Genomic DNA, 22,244 nt, shown 5'->3' on the forward strand with positions numbered 1-22,244 from the left:
AAAGTCTCATCACAGAATTATGTTCAAGTGCCTGGCTTAGGTCAGTGGAAACCGTAAATCCAGGAGACTTTAACTCATCCTTGTTTTATAGACATCTGGAAGTGAGAAAGGAACTTTCAAAGAGCATGCAAGGAGGGAGAGAGCTTTGAGCACTGGAGAGGTGACTCAATATGCTACCTAGTGACAGCAAGGACCAGAGCCCACATGTCCTGATTCTGTGTTGTGAGTGGTACACAGGCAATGAACTTCAATGAAAGACGGGCTTTTCTCTGCAGCCTGGTGACTCAGAAGAGCTCCCTAAATCTCTCTCTTATCCAATTTGACCCAGCCTTAGCCCACTCTCGTACATGTGACATTTTCTGCTAAGTGGATATGACTATCTCTTAAGTATTTATTGAAAAATAATTCTTAGGTCCATGGTGCTTGCACTCGTTTCCTTCTATAAAATGCCCAAATAGGTTTCATGCTGTTTAAGTTGCAACACTCAGCAACTTAAAAGGTTAGCAGTTAATCCTTATTCATCTGGCCTTTGCAAGTTTGTATTTAATTATTTAGGTGTGCCAAATTATTCTTGTATCTTTCTCCTTTGCAAAAATGAATGTGATGTTTTTGTTAAATGACCCCCAAGCCGACTTGCGACTCATGTTGTCGTCTTGGCTTGCAGATCTGTGTCCTTCATTGTACCAGTCAGTCACATGAATGGATTCAGGGAACTGTTTTGAGATATCACAAAACTCACAGGGCATATTCTCCACAAACAATGTATGTTATGTGGAAAAAAAAAAAAAGATGGTAATTATAAATGAGAACAGGGTCTGACATACTTTTCAGCCACTTGAAATCTCCAAGGTTTTATTTTATGTCCTTCTCAGAGCACATCTCTTTGGAATGCTGGCCAGTATGTTCTTTTCCCATTTTGAACCTACGTCTGGGAATAGAACAATGCTTAGCAAATCAGCAAGGCCCAACAGTAAGATGTAATTTTAATTCACTTAGGCAAGAGTTGTATTTCACTGCAGCACGTTGACAAATCATAGCCATCTCTGTAGGACGTCAGGAGTTATATCTCAGTCAACTTCAATGATAACCAGGAGTCCCGAAGTCAGCCAACGTGAGCTGTGAAGAAGCCAAGACCAGAGAGTACAGTGCCTGCCAACCATGTAATGAGTTTCATGCAGAAACTCCATAGAGGACTCGGCCACTTACGATTTCCGCACAATATCTTTTTCCAGCTCCACATTAGGATGTGTGATCTTAAAAATAATTTTTTTAAAGCTGACTTAGGTGTTCATGCAAAACGGCTTGTACAAGTCAAGTTTACATATACATGAACCATATCATCTTTGTTGAAAACAACAAAATGACCCAAAATTGAGGCTGTAGAGAAAAATCCATGAAATAATCATTGTAGTCATGTCACGAAAGATAACCTAGCTAGGTAGGCCTACCTGGACACATCATATTGGCACACTTTGCAATAGGATGCTTCAGAAGAAGTGGAATATCTGCTAGGTGGAATTTTATGTGCATTACACATTAATTTTTTCTTGTTCCAGATGGTGCTCAAAGAAGGATCAATTCAATTGCTTCCTTCAATTTTTCTTTTGGAGTGATTTTTGTTTTCCATTTGTAGTAGGCTATGTTAGCCTTTACTTCAACGATTCTGGAAACCTGGGTACTTGAAGGGATATTATGCTGGTAGCCTTTCATAAAGGTTACTGAACTTTAATTATCAGGGGTGAGCTGAATGAATGTGAATAGATCTAGATACTATTGGGGGGGAAAAAAGAGCTCTTGATTTAAGAAGTAAAGAAATATTCATCAAACCTGTTTAAAGAGTGGGAGTAAGGAGAAGGCAGCCCAGCAGCTTAGAATCTGAATAAGACTTGCTGGACCAGCTGAATTATGGATGCAAAAGCCGAGGCAAACTTCCCAGACCTGAAAGTGTCTTATGTTCCCTTAGGTCTCTGAGAGCTCCAGTTTTAAAAAGGACCCGTTATTACCATGAACTCTCAAATTAAAATGTCCTGTCTTCTAATAGTTAAGGTCATTGCTGCACAGCCAGTACAGGGCTTCAGTTGCTGAATTCCTTTACCTTGTTTCCATTGGCAGTGATGATGGACAAGAACCTTTCGGGTGGCTTTGTCATTCTTGGCCAGATTTAACCAAGAAAGCTTTCACTGCTGGCCTCATTCTCTCAGGCATGATTGAGGGGGACATAGTTGTTCTGACTTGAGTTCTCAGTGAATAGGTATTAATACCAGACTGTGCCGAACTTGCCTCCTTCTGTCTTAGAACTTCAGCAAGTACACAGTCAATTACTCCTTGACTCCAATCCTACTTTAAAAGAATGGGATCGAGCATCCTAAGAACACCATCTCACCCGTCAATTCAGTAACGCTGTCCAGAAACTGTGGCTAGAAAAGCTGCTATTTACAGTATCGTCTTTTTTTTGGCCGTGCTGGGTCTTAGTTGCAGCCTGTGGGATCTGTAGTTGCAGCATGCAGGGTCTTTAGCTGTGGCATGCGAACCTTAGTTGCAGCACGTGGGATCCAGTTGCCTGACCAGGGCTCTAACCCAGGCCCCCTACATTGGGAGTGCAGAGTCTTAGCCACTGGACCACAAGGGAAGTCCCTACAATATATTCTTGATAATAAAGGTGACTCCTGAAAACCATCTCCCCTTTTCCCCCTTTCCAAAAATCAAAGGATTTTATTTCCATGATTTTTACTTAGCAGGGATTGACTGTAGTTGTCACTAATATGAAGTTCCAGGATGTTCCATATCAAGAGCTACCCAGATTTTGCCCAATTAAATAGGTGAGGGAGGCTGTAATACCCTCTGGGAAAGAAACGGGTGGGAACCATCAAGAAAGCCGGCAGATTAGCAGGGTCTCACCCTTGTTTAAAATCAAGTCAAGCTAGCCTTTCCGTCACTCTATTTTTGTAATGATTTGCCTTTTAGACCTCAAAGGCCATTTGATTTCTGCAATAGTTCGCTGTTCTCCTCTTATAGGAATACATCCCTTTCCTTTTGGTTGTAATTATTACTAAAATTAGGGCCATGCAGATGACCTGGTTACCATGTAATGAACCTTGTATATTTATTTTGAGAGAAAAATATGTATAGGATATGTTGAGGGGTGGAAGAAAGATATGGAAAACTGGAACTATTTTAGGTGGCAAGTTGTAAAGAAAAGAAAAAGTATACCTTATTTTGTATACGATGTACATTTGGGACAGTTTTCTAATATGTTGCCAATGTTTTTGTAGTATCACCACAGGTCTTTTCTGAAGTGCTTTCCCCATTTGTTACAGACAATTAATGAGTTAGTGCAATTAAGCCCTGAAGTGTGTGTGAGCGAGAGCCTGTGAGAAAATACAAAGCCATGGATCTTGATTTACTTCACTGACCTGTGTAACTTTATGTCTGGGTTTTACCATCCGAGATAGATTATTTTATAGAGAGTGTCACCAAAGAATTTTTCCTTCCAATTTATAGAAGAAAAAAAAAGAGAGAGACATTATTAATAAATGACATGACTTTTCATCTGCGTGGTTTTCATTTCATCTTTTCTGTTGACTACAGAAAGATGTCAGTTCTAAGGAGGATTCGATGTGCTGGGGAACACAAAGCTCGTGTGGAGATTCTGGGGGAGTTTGGAAGATGAGGTTGGACCATGTGCGCTGCGTGGAGGTCCAACTCTTGCAGCCTGGCTGCAGCCCAGCACTCAGCCTCCTGGGGAACATGGTGCTGCCAGCAGCTACCATCTCCCAGGCCACATGCAGCTGGTACTGTTGCAAGCAGGCCAGGGTGAAAAGTGGTGATATGCCCAGTTCTCAGTGTTCCTCCACATGGACGCTGGGACAACGTGGCAGGGCCAGGACCCAGAGCATCTGGAGCCTGACAGCTGTGGCCATTACCCCCTTTGGTTTCAACTGCTGCATAGGGCTCATGAATTACTGGCTGGCAAAGCATTTATTAGACTAGCATTTCTCAAAAGAATTTACAAATGGCTCCAGGTGTGAATGCAGCTCCCTGATTCAGGACCGCTGTAGTAAGATTTTATGACAGTAATAAACCTCATTCCACTCTATCCTCTCTCCTTTTGGGGGCTCTCCTCCCCTTCCTTCCACCCTCTTTCTTTGGACATTTTTAGAGAAAGGATATCAGTCACCAGCTTCACGTATTTGCAGAGAAGCAAATTCCAAATTGCGCTTGGGGGTGTTGATTTGTTTTAAGACATCAATCAGGTTATATGTTCAATATTTTAGTTTGTCCATCTGAATGGTGGCTAAAATGGTGACTTCAGAATATTAATTGACAAATATTTTCTGAATAACTACTGTATATAGAACACTGTTCTATGTGCATCCGAAGGAATGACGATGAAGAAATCCTACTTCTTGTTCCCAAGCAAGAGAGAAAGAAGTCAGGCTGAGGTCAGACAAGGCATGTCTAAGGCCAGTCAGCAGAGGAGACTCAGAAAGAGGTTTGCCAAGTCCCAGGTTCCAAACTGGAACTTGGTTGTGACAGCGCTACTTTGTACAATCTGGCCTCACAACGTGACGGATGATGGTGTAAAAATCATTCCCAAGTGTGAGGACAAATGAGAAGCAGCTTTTAAATTCGGTCCAACCCAGCCTCACAGATGTTTCAACACGTGCCATAGGGTGCAAAAATACCTTGAGCAAACCTACTTGATAAATCAAAGATGGTGTTGCTTTATCATCTGAGCATTTCCACCAGGTCTACTCATGACAAGAGAAAACCAGAAGTTATTTGTGGACACCTGAGTCATTCTGCATTGGTCTCCCCTAACATTGTACTGACTCTCTGATTTGCAGGAACTCAGAACATAGGGGGAACAAATTAGGCTACGTTGCCTACTGTTTGAGGCTCAACTATGCTTTGGAGGATACAGTGAAGACACGTCCCTACTGCAGTGGATTCAAGGTTTTTATTTCCTTTTGATCTCACTTAGACGAACTGCCCAAGTGTGCTATGTAAGGTCTCAGTTTTGGAACACAGCTAACTACCTGGGTTTGAATCCTGATTCTGCCTCTTGGTAGTTCTGTGACCTTACAGAAATTACCTTTCCTCTCTGCCTTGATTTCCTCAGATTAGTACTGGTCTATACCTTATAGGGTTCTCATGAGGAGTAAGTGCGTTAATCAATAAGACGTTCTTAGAATAGCACACGGTATATAAGAAGAAGGATATAACTCTTAGCTATTATTATTAGTCAATATTTTTCCAAAATGGTTTATTTTAGGAATCTTTTCCTTAGCCTGTTAAAGAGGAAACGTTCTTAGTTTAATGTTTAGGACGTTAATACTAACAAACTTGTTTTTCTAGTGTCACAGGCACCCCTTGTTTTCGATTGCAATCATGTTTTAATGTCTATCATCATGAAATCATCCTAGCATCCGGGAATGGGCAATCCATCAGTGCAAATTATGCAAAGTTGAGTTTTCATTTTCTGGCTGAACTTTGAGGGATCATTTTTATTCTCATTTAATGGAATATAGTTGAGGTAGCTCAGGACAAAAATGAAGTTTGGGTGCCAATTATTATCGTTTTTTTCCTGGTGGCTTCAATTATATTAAGAAAGAAAACATGCTCTTGCCAATATGTAAATTATTTGCCAACTTTGGATTTCTGTTCCAAACTGAACTGCAAATAACCTGGTTTCCTTGGCTAAATTTACTTGTGAAACAAACTTAAAATGCATATTTAATCAGATAGGACCAGATCATTCCATCTTCGAGTAGATGAAAAAAGTTAAACTATGAAGAGGGGACTTGGAGGCTATTTTAACTGTTCCGCAAAGATCCATATATACACATTGTTTCATAACATGCTTTTAAAAATTTAATATATAGTGAACATATTTCCATGCATTAAATCATCTCAAATAATCAAATTGTAATGGATGCATAGAACGCCATTGAATGACTATTCCATATTTTTTTTTACCTAATTCCTAACTGTTGGATATTTAGGTATTAAGTTTCTTACAATTATGTGGTAAATACTGTAAACATCATTTGATCAATGTCATCCATGCTGTGGTATATATTCTTAAAGACAAATCTTCGTTCACACCCATGACCATTATTTTAGGATAAATCATAGACATAAAACTGGCAAGTCAAATGTTATAAACATTTTAGAGATGTTTGCTGCATAGTCACAAGATATTTCAATATATGATAATGGCTACTGAAAGCAAATTTCAATTAACCCAATAAAAACTATCTAGAAAAAAAATCATAATAATTGCAATTTGGCAGCTAAAATGTTTTTGAAAATGGGGTCCATGGAAGCAAAATAACAAAGGGTAATCTTCAGTTGTTAAAAAAAAAGTTGAATATTATTCTTCTGGAGGGACAAATTTATTGGTACTAGCCCTCTTGTTGGATGTTGGAAAAATTTGTTGTAGATGACATGTGCCTTATATCTTGTCTTTAGGTTGAAACAGGGAGTTAAAATAAAGCTTCCTTCTCAAATATTGGCTTCTTCCTTCTGGCAATATCCACATCAATTAAGTTTTAATAAAAAGCATTTTAAATATCATTCTCCCTGGCAGCTGACGAGTCTTCTCTTCCAGTATCAGCTTGCTTTTCTTTAGGGGAACGCAGCCCTCTTTCCCTCTTAGGTTCTATGATTTGTATGACGCTGATCCCACCCTTTATCCTGACTCCAGGGGAGTTATGTACCCGTCAGGTCATTGAGACCCAGTTCCAGATCGTGTATTGGCACTTTTAAGAAGGAGGTACCAGGACTTCCCCTTCAGTCCAGTGGTTAAGACTTCCTCTCCCAATGTAGGGGGTGTGGGTTCAATCCCTGGTCTGGGAGCTAAGATCCCACATGCCTCACGGCCAAAAAGCCAAAACATAAAACAGAAGCAATATTGTAACAAATTCAATAAAAAGTTTAAAATGGTCCACATCAAACAATCTTAAAAAAAAAAAAAAAGAAGGAGGTACCATCTTTCCTTTAGCATTATGTGCATAATATACTTCAGTAAGGATCACACTAACGATATAGCAAGGGTAGATGTGTTGGAGAGTAGTCGTTTAGCATATCTCGAGGGAGACTTCATTGAAGATGTGCATTTAAGTGAGATCTTAAGAAATAAGTAGCAATTTAACAGAAAAGAGTAGAAAGGGCACTACTTACAAAGGGACATGGACCTAAACACCTTCCATCCGAAGTATGTACAGAGGGAAAATGAGAGCCTAGATCTGTATGAAAGACATCATCGTAACACAAAGATTTGGTTGGTTCAGCTCAGGATGACTGCTTGGCTAACAGCATGTATTCCCAGCAAAAAGTAAAGTACGTAAGTAATAATAATAGTTCCCTTGAGTCGCATTTTCTTTGCTCCTAATGCAAAAGTTTCAGTGCAAAACACTGGAATTGAGGGTCATATCTGATTCTACTGCACTTACCAGAGAAAGTATGCAGAGGGTAGCGGAAAGCATGTGCTTTTCAAAATCTGTAGGAAAGATCTGGCTCTAAAGACTTTTGAAATGGAAAAATTAACTTTCATTTCTGGTTAAGACGTAGAAAGTTGCAAAAGATTGTCACACTCATCTTTGCAATGAGTACAAGTCCGATAAGTTACAATATCATGGTAATTTAAAGCCTGACAGAGAGGTGAAGATGCAAAGAAAGTTAAATGAACTAAATCTTAGGAAGAGATAATCCGTTCCTAGAAGAAGAGTATCCCATGGCTGCTTTCATTCTAGCAACACCAGAATGTTACTCCATCAGAGAGTGGGGTAAGGAGAAACCAGGTGTGCTGCTCATAAACTTTTAGTGGCCATGTGTGGGCTGGTATGAGGGGTTCAGACTCCTAGGGGACCCAGTCACGTGTTGATTTGTGCCCATCTACCAGTTCTTTACCATGAGATCCTCACCAGCTGTATGTAGCAGGAAACTGAATGCTGAATACAGAACAGAAGGATTGAGAGAAATCCCCTTAAGGCACACTGGATCTTCACTGGGTAGAAGGTAGTGGCCCACCAATACCTAAGGGAAGGGCAGGGACACCGAGAGAATCCCTTCCATCCTGAGATGTAGAGAACCATAACAGTGCAAGGCAGTGGCCCACTGAAGGTAGGAGGGAAAAGCAGGGAGGCTGAGAGAGATCCCTCCTGAAGTACACAGAGAGCCCCCTTCAAGATCCACTGAACCTCCACCGAGTGCACGGCAGTGGCCAACCAAAGGCTAGAGGCGAGACAAGAAAGTTAAGAAAAATCTCCCTCAGGTTCATGGGACCCCCACCAAGCGCAAGGCAACTCCGCAGATCCTTGCGTAGACATAAGGTAAGTGATATTTAATATAAAATTAATATGTTAGTTTTCTTACTGCCTTATAACTTGGCTTTCAGAGAATCACCTCACTGTATAGTATGCTTCTCTCTCAAAATTGGAGAAACTACGTATCAGCCTATCATCGCAGGTAAGTGTTTTTCTTTTTTTTTAAGTGTATATATATATATATATATATATATATACACACACACACACACACACACTTCAAGTGTTGCACATATGTTCAAATGGATACTTAGGCAGTGATGATGATGACGCAGAAACACCTCATCCAGTCCTTGCCGAACATTTGTTAGATTTTCACATGAAGACATCCACACGCACACACACAAATACGTTTATTAACTGTATGGTATGATCATTATTTACCACTCGTGAAGTAGAAGTAGATCATCATAAAGGTCTTCGTCTTCGTCCCTTCACCCTGGGCGGGCTGAGGAGAAGCAGGAAGAGAAGGGGTTGGTCTTGCTTTCTCAGTGGTGGCAGAGGTGGAGGAGATTCAGGAGCAGACGGGGAGAAAGGAAAGGCAGGCACACTCGGTGGAACTCTACGGAAATACGTCCTAATTTCTGTCTGACTTTTTTACTTTTTCATTTGACTAAAAATATTTCTATATGATACCAGTCCCTCTTCCACCATCTGATTTCATTTCAGTGCCGTATCATGGGAGGGTCCGTGTCATAAAAGAAGTCAGAAGCAGTCTTGAGTAACCAGAACCCTTCTGCCGGATTGTCTAAATGTCCATTTGTCTCCTCGCTTTGCTTCTTCTACATCTTCTTCCTCGTCATCTGGCACTGGTTCAGAAGTGCCCATCTCCACCAGGTTGACTTCTGTTCATTCCTCTGGTGTGGTGTCTGTTAGCTCTTGAATTTCTCCAAAATCCGTATCTTGAAAGCCTTTACACACCCCCGACCCCCCTTTGCCACATCTACAGTCTCTTTCCTGATTTCCTCCACTGGCTCTGTTGTAGATTCTGTGAAGTCATGCACAACATCTGGACACAGTTTTCTCCGGCAGGAATTTATTATTTCAGGTTTGATGGCTTTCACAGCTTTTTCTATAGTAACTATGGTATCTTCAATGGTGTAAACCTTCCAGACCTGCATGATGTTCTCCCTATCACGGTTCTCTTTCATAATGTTGACCGTCCTTTCCATAGAGTACTGTGTGAAATGAGCCTCAAAGCTCCTTATGACCCCCGATCTAGAGGCTGAATTAGAGACCTAGTGTTTGGGGGCAAAGTAGGCCACTTCGACATCTTTGGTGTTGAACTCATGTTCTGGGGTTCTGGGTGGCCAGTTGCATTGTCCAGTATTAAAAGAACTTTAAACGTCCATCTGTTACTGGCAAGGTACTTCCTGACTTTAGGGACAACATCGATGAAACCAACCCAGAAAAAGTTTTCTCGTCCAGGCCTTGTACAACCAAAAGAGTGAAAGCTGGTGTTTACCTGTTCCCTTCAAGACTGGGGCTTTAGCAGCCTTGTAAGTAAGGGCAGTCCTGATTATAAACACAACTGCGTTTGCACAAAACAGCAGACTTCTCTTATTCCTTCCTGTCTTCAATCCTGGTGCTCACTTCTCTTCCTTACTAATCAATGTCCTTTGTGGCATTTTTTCCAGAACAGGGCACTTTCGTCTGCATTAAAAACCTGTTCAGGCAGATATCCTTTCTCCTCACTGATTTTCTTCATGGTGTCAGGGAACTGGTCTGCTACCTCTCTGTTGGCAGAAGCTGCTTCTCCTGTCTTGTTTTTTTTTTTTTTTTAAGCCAAACCTCTTTCTAAAACCATCCTTTGCTGGCGTTAAATTCTCCAGCTTTAGATCCTTCGCCTTCCATTTTGCTTTAAGTTACCATGTAATGACTTTGTTTTTTCTCAGATTGTGTTGAGTCTATAGGTATGCCTTTCTTATAGCAATCCTGCACCTACAGAGAAGCGGCATTTTCAATACAAGATAAAAAGATATGTCATAAAAAGTGCAAGGTTTTGACACCTGCTGGCATAGCTGCAGTGATAGCTTTATGAATTTTCTTTTCTTTTTTTTTACAGTGGTCCTTACACTCAATTCTTTTATCTTGAAATGGTGGGCAACTGCAGCTGCAGACCTCAATCTACAGTATAGTTCCTCAAAACATTAAAAATAGAATTACCGGGCTTCCCTGGTGGCGCAATGGTTGAGAGTCCGCCTGCCGATGCAGGGGACACGGGTTCGTGCCCTGGTCCGGGAGGATCCCACATGCCGCAGAGCAGCTGGGCCCGTGAGCCATGGCCGCTGAGCCTGCGCCTCCGGAGCCTGTGCTCCGCAACGGGAGAGGCCACAACAGTGAGAGGCCCAAGTACCGCAAAAAAAAAAAAAAAAATAGAACTACCGTATTATCCAGCAATCTCACTTTTGAGTCTATTTCTGAAGGAAATGAAATCAACTATCATAAAGAAATATCTGCACCCCCATGTTCACTGTAGCATTAGTTACATTAGCCAAGATACGGAAACGACTGTGTCTAATAATGGATGAATGGATAAAGAAAATGAAATATATATCTACATATCTGTATCTATCTCTCTCTATATATAGATATTATATATAATGGAATATTATTCAGCCTTAGAAAAATAAGGAAATCCTGTCATTTGCAACAACATAGATGAACTTTGAGGGCATTACGTTCACTGAAATAAGTCAGAGTAAGACACATACTGTATGATCTCACTTATGTGTCGAATCTAAAGAAAAAAACAAACTCATAGAAATAGACAATAGAGAGGTGGCTGCAAGGTAGGGAAATGGGGAAAAGTAGTCAAAGGTAAAAACTTCCAGTTATAAGATAAATAAGTTCTGGAGATGTAATGTACAGCATGGGGACTATAGCTAATAATACTGTGTTTTATATTTGAAGGTTGCTAAGAAAGTAGATCTTAAAAGTTCCCATCACACACACACACACACACACACACACACACACACACACAAATTGTAACCATGTGAGGTGATGGATGTGTTAACTAACCTTATTATGGTAATCATTTTGCAATATATTACATATATCAAATCATTATGTTGTATACCTTAAACTTACACAGTGTTATATGTCACTTATATCTCAATAAAGCTGGCGGGGGGGAAGGTCAACATATCAAAATCAACCACATTTAAGAAAAGATTGGAGAGAGAGACCTTCAAGATGGCGGAGGAGTAAGATATGGAGATCACCTTCCTCCCCACAGATACATCAGAAATACATCTACATGTGGAACAGCTCCTACAGAACACCTACTGAACGCTGGCAGAAGACCTCAGACTTCCCGAAAGGCAAGAAACTCCCCACGTACCTGGGTAGAGCAAAAGAAAAAAGAATAAACAGAGACAAGAGAATAGGGACGGGACCTGCACCAGTGGGAGGGAGCCGTGAAGGCGGAAATGTTTCCCACACACTAGGAAGCCCCTTTGCGGGTGGAGACTGCGCGTGGTGGAGGGGGGAAGCTTTGGAGCCACAGAGGAGAGTGCAGCAACGGGGGTGCGGAGGGCAAAGCGGAGAGATCCCCGCTCAGAGGATCAGGGCTGACCGGCACTCACCAGCCCGAGAGGCTTGTCTGCTCACCCGCCGGGGCGGGTGGGGGCTGGGAGCAGACGCTTGGGCTTCGGTCGGATCCCAGGGAGAGGACTGGGGTTGGCGGCGTGAACACAGCCTGAAGGGGGCTGGTGTGCCACAGCTAGCCGGGAGGGCATCTGGGGAAAAGTCTGGACCTGTTGAAGAGGCAAGAGACCATTGTTTCAGGGTGTGCGAGGGGAGGGGATTCAGAGCACCGCCTAAACAAGCTCCAGAGACGGGCACGAGCTGTGGCTATCAGCGTGGACACCAGAGACAGGCATGAAATGCTAAAGCTGCTGCTGCAGCCACCAAGAAGCCTGTGTGCGAGCACAGGTCACTATCCACACCTCCCCTCCTGGGAGCCTGTGCAGCCCGCCACTGCTGGTCCCGTGATCCAGGGACAACTTCCCCAGGATAACACACAGCCCGCGTCAGGCTGTTGCAAAGTCATACCGGCCTGTGCCGCCGCAGGCTTGCCCCACATTCTGTACCCCTCCCAACCCCGGCCTGAGTGAGCCAGAGCCCCCTAATCAGCCGCTGTTTTACCCCCTTCTGTCTGTGTGGGAACAGACGCCCTCAGGTGACCTACACGCAGAGGCGGGTCCAAATCCAAAGCTGCCTGGAGCTGTGTGAGCAAAGAAGAGAAAGGGAAATCCTTCCCAGCAGTCTCAGGAGCAGTGGATTAAATCTCCACAATGAACTTGATGTACCTGCATCTGTGGAATACCTGAATACACAACGAATCATCCCAAAATTGAGGTGGTGGACTTTGGGAGCAACTGTAGACTTAGGGTTTGCTTTCTACATATAATTTGTTTCTGGTTTTATGTTTATCTTAGTTTAGTATTTAGAGTTTATTACCACTGGTAGATTTGTTTATTCATTTGGTTGCTCTCTTCCTTTTTCTCTTTTTATGAGTGTGTATGTGTATGCCCCTTTGTGTGATTTTTGTCTGTATAGCTTTGCTTTTACCATTTTTCCTAGGGTTCTCTCTGTCTGTTTTTTTTAGTATAGTTTTTAGCACTTGTTATCATTGGTGGATTTGTTTTTGGTTTGGTTGCTCTCTTCTTTTTCTTTCTTTCTTCTTTCTTTCTTTTTATTACTTTTTAATTTTTTTAATTTTAATTTTTATTTTTTTTGCGGTACGCGGGCCTCTCACTGTTGTGGCCTCTCCCGTTGTAGAGCAAAGGCTCCGGATGCACAGGCTCGGCGGCCATGGCTCACGGGCGCAGCCGCTCTGCGGCATGTGGGATCCTCCCAGACCGGGGCATGAACCCGTATCCCCTGCATCAGCAGGCGGACTCTCAACCACTGCGCCACTAGGGAAGCCCTTGTTTTTATTTTTAATAATTCTTTTTGTTTTAATTTCTTTCTTTCTTTCTTTCTTTCTTTCTTTCTTTCTTTCTTTCTTTCTTTCTTTCTTTCTTTCTTTCTTTCTTTCTTTCTTTCCTTCCTTCCTTCCTTCCTTTCTTTCTCCCTTTCTCTCTTTCTCTCTTTTTTTCTCACTTTTTTTCTGAGCCATGTAGATGACAGGGTCTTAGTGCTCTGGCCAGTGGTCAGGCCTGTGCCTCTGTGGTAGGAGAGCCAAGTTCAGGACATTGGTCCACCAGAGACCTCCCAGCTCCACAGAATATCAAATGGTGAAAGCTCTCCCAGAGATCTCCATCTCAATGCTAAGACCCAGCTCAACTCAACGACCAGCAAGCTACAGTGCAGGACACCCTATGCCAAACAACTAGCAAGACAGGAACACAACCCCAACCGTTAGCAGAGAGGCTGCCTAAAATCATACTAAGGTCACAGACACCCCAAAACACACCACCAGACGTGGACCCGCCCACCAGAAAGACAACATCCAGCCTCATCCACCAGAGCACAGGCACCAGTCCCCTCCACCAGAAGGCCTACACAACCCACTGAACCAACCTTAGCCACTGGGGACAGACACCAAAAACAATGCGAACTACAAACCTGCAGCCTGCAAAAAGGAGACCCCAAACACAGTATGTTAAGCAAAATGAGAAGACAGAGAAACACTCAGCAGATGAAGGAGCAAGGTGAAAACCCATCAGACCAAACAAATGAAGAGGAAATAGGTAGCCTACCTGAAAAAGAATTCAGAGTAATGATACTGAAGATGATCCAAAATCTTGGAAAGAGAATGGAGAAAATACAAGAAACGTTTAACAAGGACCTAGAAGAACTAAAGAGCAAACAAAAAATGATGAACAACACAATAAATGAAATTTAAAATTCTCTAGAAGGAATCAGTAGCAGAATAACTGAAGCAGAAGAACGGATAAATGACCTGGAGGATAACATGGTGGAAATAACTACCGTGGAGAAGAATAAAGAAAAAAATGAATTGAGGACAGTCTGAGAGACCTTTGGGACAACATTAAATACACCAACATTCGAATTATAGGGGTCCCAGAGGAAGAGAAAAAGAAAGGGACTGAAAAAATATTTGAAGAGATCATAGTCGAAAACTTCCCTAATATGGGAGAGGAAATAGTCAAGTACGGGAAGCACAGAGAGTCCCATACAGGATAAATCCAAGGAGAAACATGCCAAGACACATATTAATCAAACTATCAAAAATTAAATACAAAGAAAAAATATTAAAAGCAACAAAGGAAAAACAACAATTAACATACAAGGGAATCCCCATAAGGTTAACAGCTGATTTTTCTGCAGAAACTCTGCAAGCCAGAAGGGAGTGGCTGGACATATTTAAAGTGATGAAATGGAAAAACCTACAACAAAGATGACTCTACCCAGCAAGGATCTCATTCAGATTCGACAGAGAAATTAAAACCTTTACAGACAAGCAAAAGCTAAGAGAATTCAGCACTACCAAACCAGCATATAACAAATGCTAAAGGAACTTCTCTAGGCAGGAGACACAAGAGAAGGAAAAGACCTACCTACAATAACAAACCCAAAACAATTAGGAAAATGGTGATGGGAACATACATATCGATAACTACCTTAAATGTAAATGAATTAAATGCTCCAACCAAAACACATAGACTGGCTGAATGGATACAAAATCAAGATCTGTATATATGTGGTCTACAAGAGACCCACTTCAGACCTAGGGAAACATACAGACTGAAAGTGAGGGGATGGAAAAAGATATTCCATGCAAATGGAAATCAAAAGAAAGCTGGAGTACCAATTCTCATATGAGACAATAGGCTTTAAAGTAAAGACTACTACAAGAGGCAAAGAAGGACAGTACATAATGATCAAGGGATCAATCCAAGAAGAAGATATAACAATTGTCAATATTTATGCACCCAACATAGGAGCACCTCAATATATAAGGCAAATGCTAACAGCCATAAAGGGGAAATCAATAGTAACACAATCATAGTAGGGGATTTAACACCCCACTTTCACCAGTGGACAGATCATCCAAAATGAAAATAAATAAGGAAACACAAGCTTTAAATGATACATTAAACAAGATGGACTAAATTGATATATATAGGACATTCCATCCAAAAACAACAGAATACACTTTCTTCTCAAGTGCTTATGGAACATTCTTCAGGATAGATCATATCTTGGGTCACAAATCAAGCCTCAGTAAATTTGAGAAAATTGAAATCATATCAACTGTCTTTTCCGACCACAACGCTATGAGACTAGATATCAATTACAGGGGAAAATCTGTAAAAAATATAAACACATGGAGGATAAACAATACAGTACTAAGTAACCAAGAGATCACTGAAGAAATCAAAGAGGAAATCAAGAAATACCTAGAAACAAATGACAATGAAAACATGATGACCCAAAACCTTTGGGGTGCAGCAAAAGCAGTTCTAAGAGGGAAGTTTATAGCAATACAGTCCTACCTCAAGAAATTAATTAATCTCCAAAATTTACAAGCAACTCATGCAGCTCAATGTCAAACAAACAACCCAATCGAAAAATGGGCAGAAGACCTAAATATTTCTCCAAAGAAGATATACAGATTGCCAATAAACAGATGATAAGATGTTCAACATCACTAATCATTAGAGAAATGCAAATCAAAACTACAATGAGGTGTCACCTCACACCAGTCAGAATGACCATTATCAAAAAATCTACAAACAGTAAATGCTGGAGAGGGTGTGGAGAAAAGGGAACCCTCTTGCACTGTTGGTGGGAATGTAAATTGATACAGCCACTATGGAGAATAGTATGGAGGTTCCTTAAAAAACTAAAAATAGAACTACCATACGACTCTGCAATCCCACTACTGGGCATATACCCTGTGAAAACCATACTTCAAAAAGAGTCATGTACCACAATGTTCAATGCAGCTCTGTTTACAGTAGTCAGGACATGGAAGCAACATAAGTGTCCATCGACAGATGAATGGATAAAGAAGATGTGGCAGATATATACATTGGAATATTACTCAACCATAAAAAGAGACGAAATTGAGTTATTTGTAGTGAGGTGGATGGACCTAGAGTCTGTCATACAGAGTGAAGTAAATCAGAAAGTGAAAATCAAATACCATATGCTAACACATATATATGGAATAAAAAGAAAAGGTTTTGAAGAACCTAGGGGCAGGACAGGAATAAAGATGCAGACGAAGAGAATGGACTTGAGGACATGGGGAGTGGGAAGGGTAAGCTGGGATGAAGTTAGAGAGTGGCATGGACATATATACAGTACCAAATATAAAATAGATAGCTAGTGGGAAGCAGCCACATAGTACAGTGAGATCAGCTTGGTGCTTTGTGACCACCTAGAGTGGTGGGATAGGGAGGATGGGAGGGAGACTCAAGAGGGAGGAGATATGGGGATATATGTATATGTGTAGCTCATTCACTGTGTTATAAAACAGAAACTAACACACTGTTGTAAAGCAATTATACTCCAATAAAGGTGTTAAAAAAATAAAAGATTGGAGACTGTCTTTTGATCTTGGCTTTAGAATAAGCAAAAATTTCTGGGGATTAAAAAATTTACTAATTATAAAAAAAATTGGTCTTCATCAAAATTGGAAGTTTCTGTTCATGAAAAGACACCATTAGGAAAATATTTCTGTCAAGTTTGAAATAGGCAAAACTAATATATGGTGTTAAGAATAGTGGTTGCCTCTGGGTTGGGGAACAGGTGAGAAGTATCTAGAAGCATTATGAGGAAACTCCCTGGGGTAATGGAAATCTTTCTACACCTTGATTTGGGAGGTGGGTATATCAGTGTGTATACTTTTCAAAAGCCAAGGAACTGTATACCTAATATTTGTGAATTTTATTGTATGTTATTTATACCTCAGTTTTAAAAAAATGTTGAGTATATGCAAATTCACTAACAATAAGAGAAACACAGTTTTGAAAATAATTTAAATAACATGCAAAGATTCCAACCCTGGCTAATGGGGACCTCAAATATTAGCCAATAAGAAGACAAAGCAGCACCTTTACAAAAAGTAGAATGAGTGCACCATAGTAAGACATTTGGGACTTAGAAATGTAGGTTTTATCCTACTATGGGATGAGAAGGCAATTGTTTTCAACTATTTTGGGTCTCAGATGCCTTTGAGATTCCATCAAAGTTATGGTCTCTGGCATATATATATATATATATATATATATATACACACACACATACACACACATACATACACCACACATATATATATGTATATATATATGTGTGTGTGTGTGTGTGTGTATATATATATATATATATATATATATATATATATATGCTATATGCACACAATATTTGATGTAGTATAAAAGTGTTTCATGGAGGTGGGAGTTTCATGGATTCCCTGGAGGCTATCCATGGACTCCTGGGATTCCACTGATACCAGGATGAGAAATGTTTTTCTAAGTCCTCAAAGCCATAGAAATTTAAGCACCAAGAACCTACCTTTTACTACTAAATAAGATGGTCATGTTTCTTAATAGTATTTTTCTATAACAGCTTTAGATTTATAAAAGAAAAAAGGGAGAAGGTTAGTAAGGAGAGTTCCCATACTTTCCAAATCCAGTTAACACCTTCCATTAGTATGAAACCAACATTGATACATTACCACATTACCATTAACGAAAACCCATACGTTACAGATTTCTTTATTTTTTACCTAGTGTCCCTTTCTTACCCTAGGATCACATCCAGGACACCACATTACATTTAGTTGTCCTGTTTCCTGAGGCTCTTCTTGGCTGTTCCTATTTCTGAGACTTTTCTGTTTTCGATGAATATGGTCACGTTTATTTTTTTTAACTTTTTAAAAATGTTTAATTAAGATGGTCATGTTTCTTAGGTGGTCTTTCCAAATATTGGATTACAGTTTTATAAGAACATTTCATCTTCCAGTTTATACAACATTTCCACTACTATAGTATGTCAAATCCCACCAAACCTTCTGCTACTGTTTGCTATCCAAACTGCTGGGAGTGCCAGTGGCTGATGAAAATTATCAATTTCCTGTGGTCCTAAAACGGGGTTGAAGTCATTGGCCTAGGGAATTTAGTGGGAAAATGAACCCACCTCTGAATCCAAGCCGCTCTGTGTCAAGGGATCAGTCAGTGTGTAGACCTTACCAAGAATATGATTCATGCCATGAACCACTTGGTAGAAGTAATTGCCTGCATGTCATGGTGTGTAAAACTGCTCCTGAAGATGGGAAGAACGATCAGGGCTACAGGAGAGTAGACATTTGTATTTTTGGTAGATGTGGGGAAAAATGTGTTTTTCTTCATGATCCCAAACCATTGGCCTGGCTCTATCTTAGACTATCTATGAATGGATGTAATCTGACCTAGTTTTTCCAATAAATGAGTATGTATTCCACCCCCTGCCTTAGGTAAGGAAGAGAACATTCCAATTTTTCACTGAATATTATATCTACGACCTATGTAGATTTTTTTTTTGAAGAAAAAATCTCTTTAAGCTAAGCACATTTCAGAAGCATTACACCCTAGTTTCTTCTTTTTGCTTCCTAACTCCTTATTTATAGCTTCAAGATATTGGCAGAAACAAATTCCTTCAGCTATTTTTTGCATAACATTGTCTAAATACTTTATTTTGAGGCCCCTTTTTTTCCTCACCCATCTACTTATAGTGTCTATAAAAATACAGCCTCAAGCTGCTTCAACTAAGTGACTCTGCACTATATGCCCGAATCTTTAATTACAATAACAACTGTCCTCATGTTATTTAGGTGAACACCTTAGAAATGGATGCTTGAAACTACTTCCAGGTTGGTCACTGAAAAGCTGAGTACCCTTTGCTAATTAGCATGGGTCACAGGTCACTCAGGAGGATAACTCCATTGCATTACTCAAGGTAGGTCATGGCTCTTGCATGAAAATTATTCAATTATGTTTACTATATTGTAATCTTCAAGAGTAAGGCCACATCCTTAGGTGGAGTTAGGACCTCACTTGAGGGCTGAGGTCACTTATGATGTGACTAAGTGAAAGGAAACAGAAAATGGAAGCATGTGGTTGAGTCCTAGGTAGGTAAAAGTGAAGGTCTAGCCCTCGTAGACCTGACCAGTGGCTCTTAAACTTATCTGTCTATCAGCACTAATAAAGGAGATTTTAAAATATACATGGATTTCTAAGCCCACGTCCAGAGTCTGATTCAGAAGCATGGGGTGAGTCCTATCATCTGAATATTTTAAAATATGATCAGACATTTCTGATGCATGTTCATATTTAGTATTACTTCTTATACCAGTGTCCATAATCCTTTTGCACCACTGATGCCTTTCAGAATCTGATGAAAGCTATGGGCCAATTTCTTAGAGAAATGCATATATACCCCCCAAAAATGAATTGATATGTGGAGTGGATTATCTAAATAATATGTCTGATAACATCCCTCTGCTGCCTGCAAGCATTCAATGATTCTCGAATACTTGATTGAGGTGAGACGCCTTTACATGGCTTTCTCGGTCTCCCAAGACCCCCTTACCCCTGCAGCCTGTTGTGTCCTTTCAAGTTTCCTCTTTTTTTTTTAAAGCAAAGTGAACTGTTTATAGCTACATTCACATGTTTTGCTGTATTTAACCTCTTTACCTTCGCTCATGCTGTGCCTGTTGCCTGGGATCCTTTTCTCTTTCCTTCTCCAACCTATGTCAGGTGATTATTCATTGATGTTTGAAGATGGAACTCAGGCAATCCTTCCTCCAGAATTTCTGATCCATTCTCCCTAGTCCCATTCCCAAAGTGTATTGGGTCCTCTTCACCTGTTCCATCATAGCATCCTGTGCATATTTCTTTCATAGCACATACCATGCTAGGCTGGACTTTTCTGTTTAGGTGCCTGTCTGGCACAAGATGGGGAGATAAGTGAGAGCAGAGAGGGTGTCTTTGTCATTTTGTCAACTAGTCATTAGATAGTGCCAACCCAGAGTTAGCATTCAATGAATGTTTGTTGACTGAATATCTGGGAAAAATTTGGAAGACTTGGGAAGATAAATTCAGGTAGGAGTGGTTAAAAATGCCCTTTATAACATGGAAGCAAAATAGGTAGTTGGAAGCACTTTTTTGGTGAGGATCGTGTGTTAATGTTAACTGAACTTTTGAAAGCAGAGGGAACACTGTGTCTTGCCAATCAGAATACCTAATCTCATGCTTCTTTCACTTTTCTTCTGTTGTCCCCCAACTTCAGTAAAATCATTTCTAATCATACTGGCCCTTGTTTCTACTGTGCTTTGAGAAATCAAAGGCAGAATCTACAACTAGGGCAAAAGGTTCAAATGGATATTCTCCACCCTCCCACACTCCCCAACTGGACGGTCTCCTTTCCGTGCTAGTCTTGGGAGAATTGATGTTTTGTTTTGTGTTTTGATTTCCATTAAAGGGGGCATGCATAGCTCTACTAGTCATTCATTTATTCACACTCATTCATTCAAAACTTATTTGTGAGGTGTCCATTAGCACTAACCCTTGACTAACTTAAGTCTTACCCTCTTCTAGAAAAAGCCCTTAAGCTACAAAAATTAATTTAAAAATCACCAGAAAGTTCTTTCCCATCTGCCAAACCACTAGTACACACACATACACACACACATGAACCAGATCTGGCTGCAGGAGGTGTCACTAAGGAAAGACTTCCTTCTCTGAGGCCCTGATGCTTTTCTGTTAATGTAGAAGAGCTCTGAGGCTGCCTCTGACATCAATCTTGGCAAACCTGGCACTCAGGGAAGAGTGCTAACAGGTGAAGCAGGAAGCTGAGGCTCCTTTGCCTCTTCTGTTTTTTACAGTTACTTTCCTTTTCATACCACCAGATGGGTAGTGGTTCATCAGTTGATATATTTAGCAACCTAGAACAAAAATGACTGTACTCTGGAGAGAGGAGGGGGTGAGTATGGATGGTATTTTTTTTAACTCAATTCGTTATTATTAGAGAGGTTAGATTTTTTTCTGTTTGGGTAGTTACGCAAAGCAGCAACCTTAAAACCATGCAGTGAATTATGAATCAGAGTATAAGAGCACAAAGCAGTCTTCTAGGTAAGTCTGGGACACGTTTCATTGTTTTCTCCCTCCATGGGTGGGACGTGAAGGACACTGACGGTGGCTTATACCCTCATCCTGCTCTCACTACCATGGTGAGCTATGAAGGAATCTCTATCTTAACTTAAGGCTGGGGACTAGTTGTCTCCTAGCAAGGTATTTGTTTGGGGAGGTCAGAAGAAGCATAGACAGTGTCCGTATCATGCACAAGGGACATCATGGTCTTGGTGGACCAGAGCTATTGTGGTCCATGGCACAACTGGAGAGTGAGTGAAAGCACAAGAAGATTCCATGTTATGAAAATATGTCAGAAGGTAGGAGAATAGGATAATCAGGAACGTAACATACAGTGGTATGAGTGGTGAACCAGGACACTTCATTCAAATAAGTCTATGGACTTCCCTTCTGTCTATGGTGGTATAGCTGGTAGTGGCCCAAACCTACCGTCAAGACAACTAGAAAAGCACAAAAAATCTGTTTCAAGAAAATGGGTGAGGGGCCTAGATTGAGAGGAAAGGGGAAATTAATGAGGTAAGCACAATAATTCTGTGCCCCACTTTTCCCTGGGGAGCATTTGCCTATTCATTAAGCTTTGCAGGGTAAGGGGCTGAGAAGCTGGGTAGAGAAATGCCAGAAGAAGCAGAGATCTGGCAGAGCTCTTGGAAATCTCATGGCGTTACAGAGAAAAAAATCAGGTTTGGACCATGGAGGCAGTCATGACTTGAGACAACAAGAATCTGAAGATAAGATGCTGAAGGGAGGAGACAGTAGGTAATAAACCGAGTGAAATTCACAGGATGAAAACCAAGTTTTGGTA

The 22,244-nt window shown here is 40.7% G+C and overlaps 1 protein-coding gene across 2 annotated transcripts in view; it reads left to right on the top strand.

Moving 5' to 3' along the window:
- EXT1 (exostosin glycosyltransferase 1) overlaps positions 1 to 19,261 on the top strand; it is a 312,385-nt gene extending 293,124 nt beyond the window's left edge. The window contains exons 11-13 of one of the 2 annotated variants that reach the window (XR_013824710.1): positions 4,848 to 4,956; positions 8,402 to 8,472; positions 19,126 to 19,261. Coding sequence is in view for 1 of the 2 variants with exons in the window: in XM_079902303.1 (XP_079758429.1) it covers positions 4,848 to 4,862 (15 nt within the window). In the remaining variant the exon portion in view is untranslated. Of the gene's footprint in view, positions 1 to 4,847; positions 5,907 to 8,401; positions 8,473 to 19,125 lie in introns of those variants that run through there. The other variant, XM_079902303.1, reaches the window with a different exon arrangement.
- Positions 19,262 to 22,244: the final 2,983 nt, after the last annotated feature.

The sequence above is a fragment of the Stenella coeruleoalba genome (assembly GCF_951394435.1).
Source record: "Stenella coeruleoalba genome assembly, chromosome: 17".
NCBI lineage: Eukaryota > Metazoa > Chordata > Mammalia > Artiodactyla > Delphinidae > Stenella > Stenella coeruleoalba.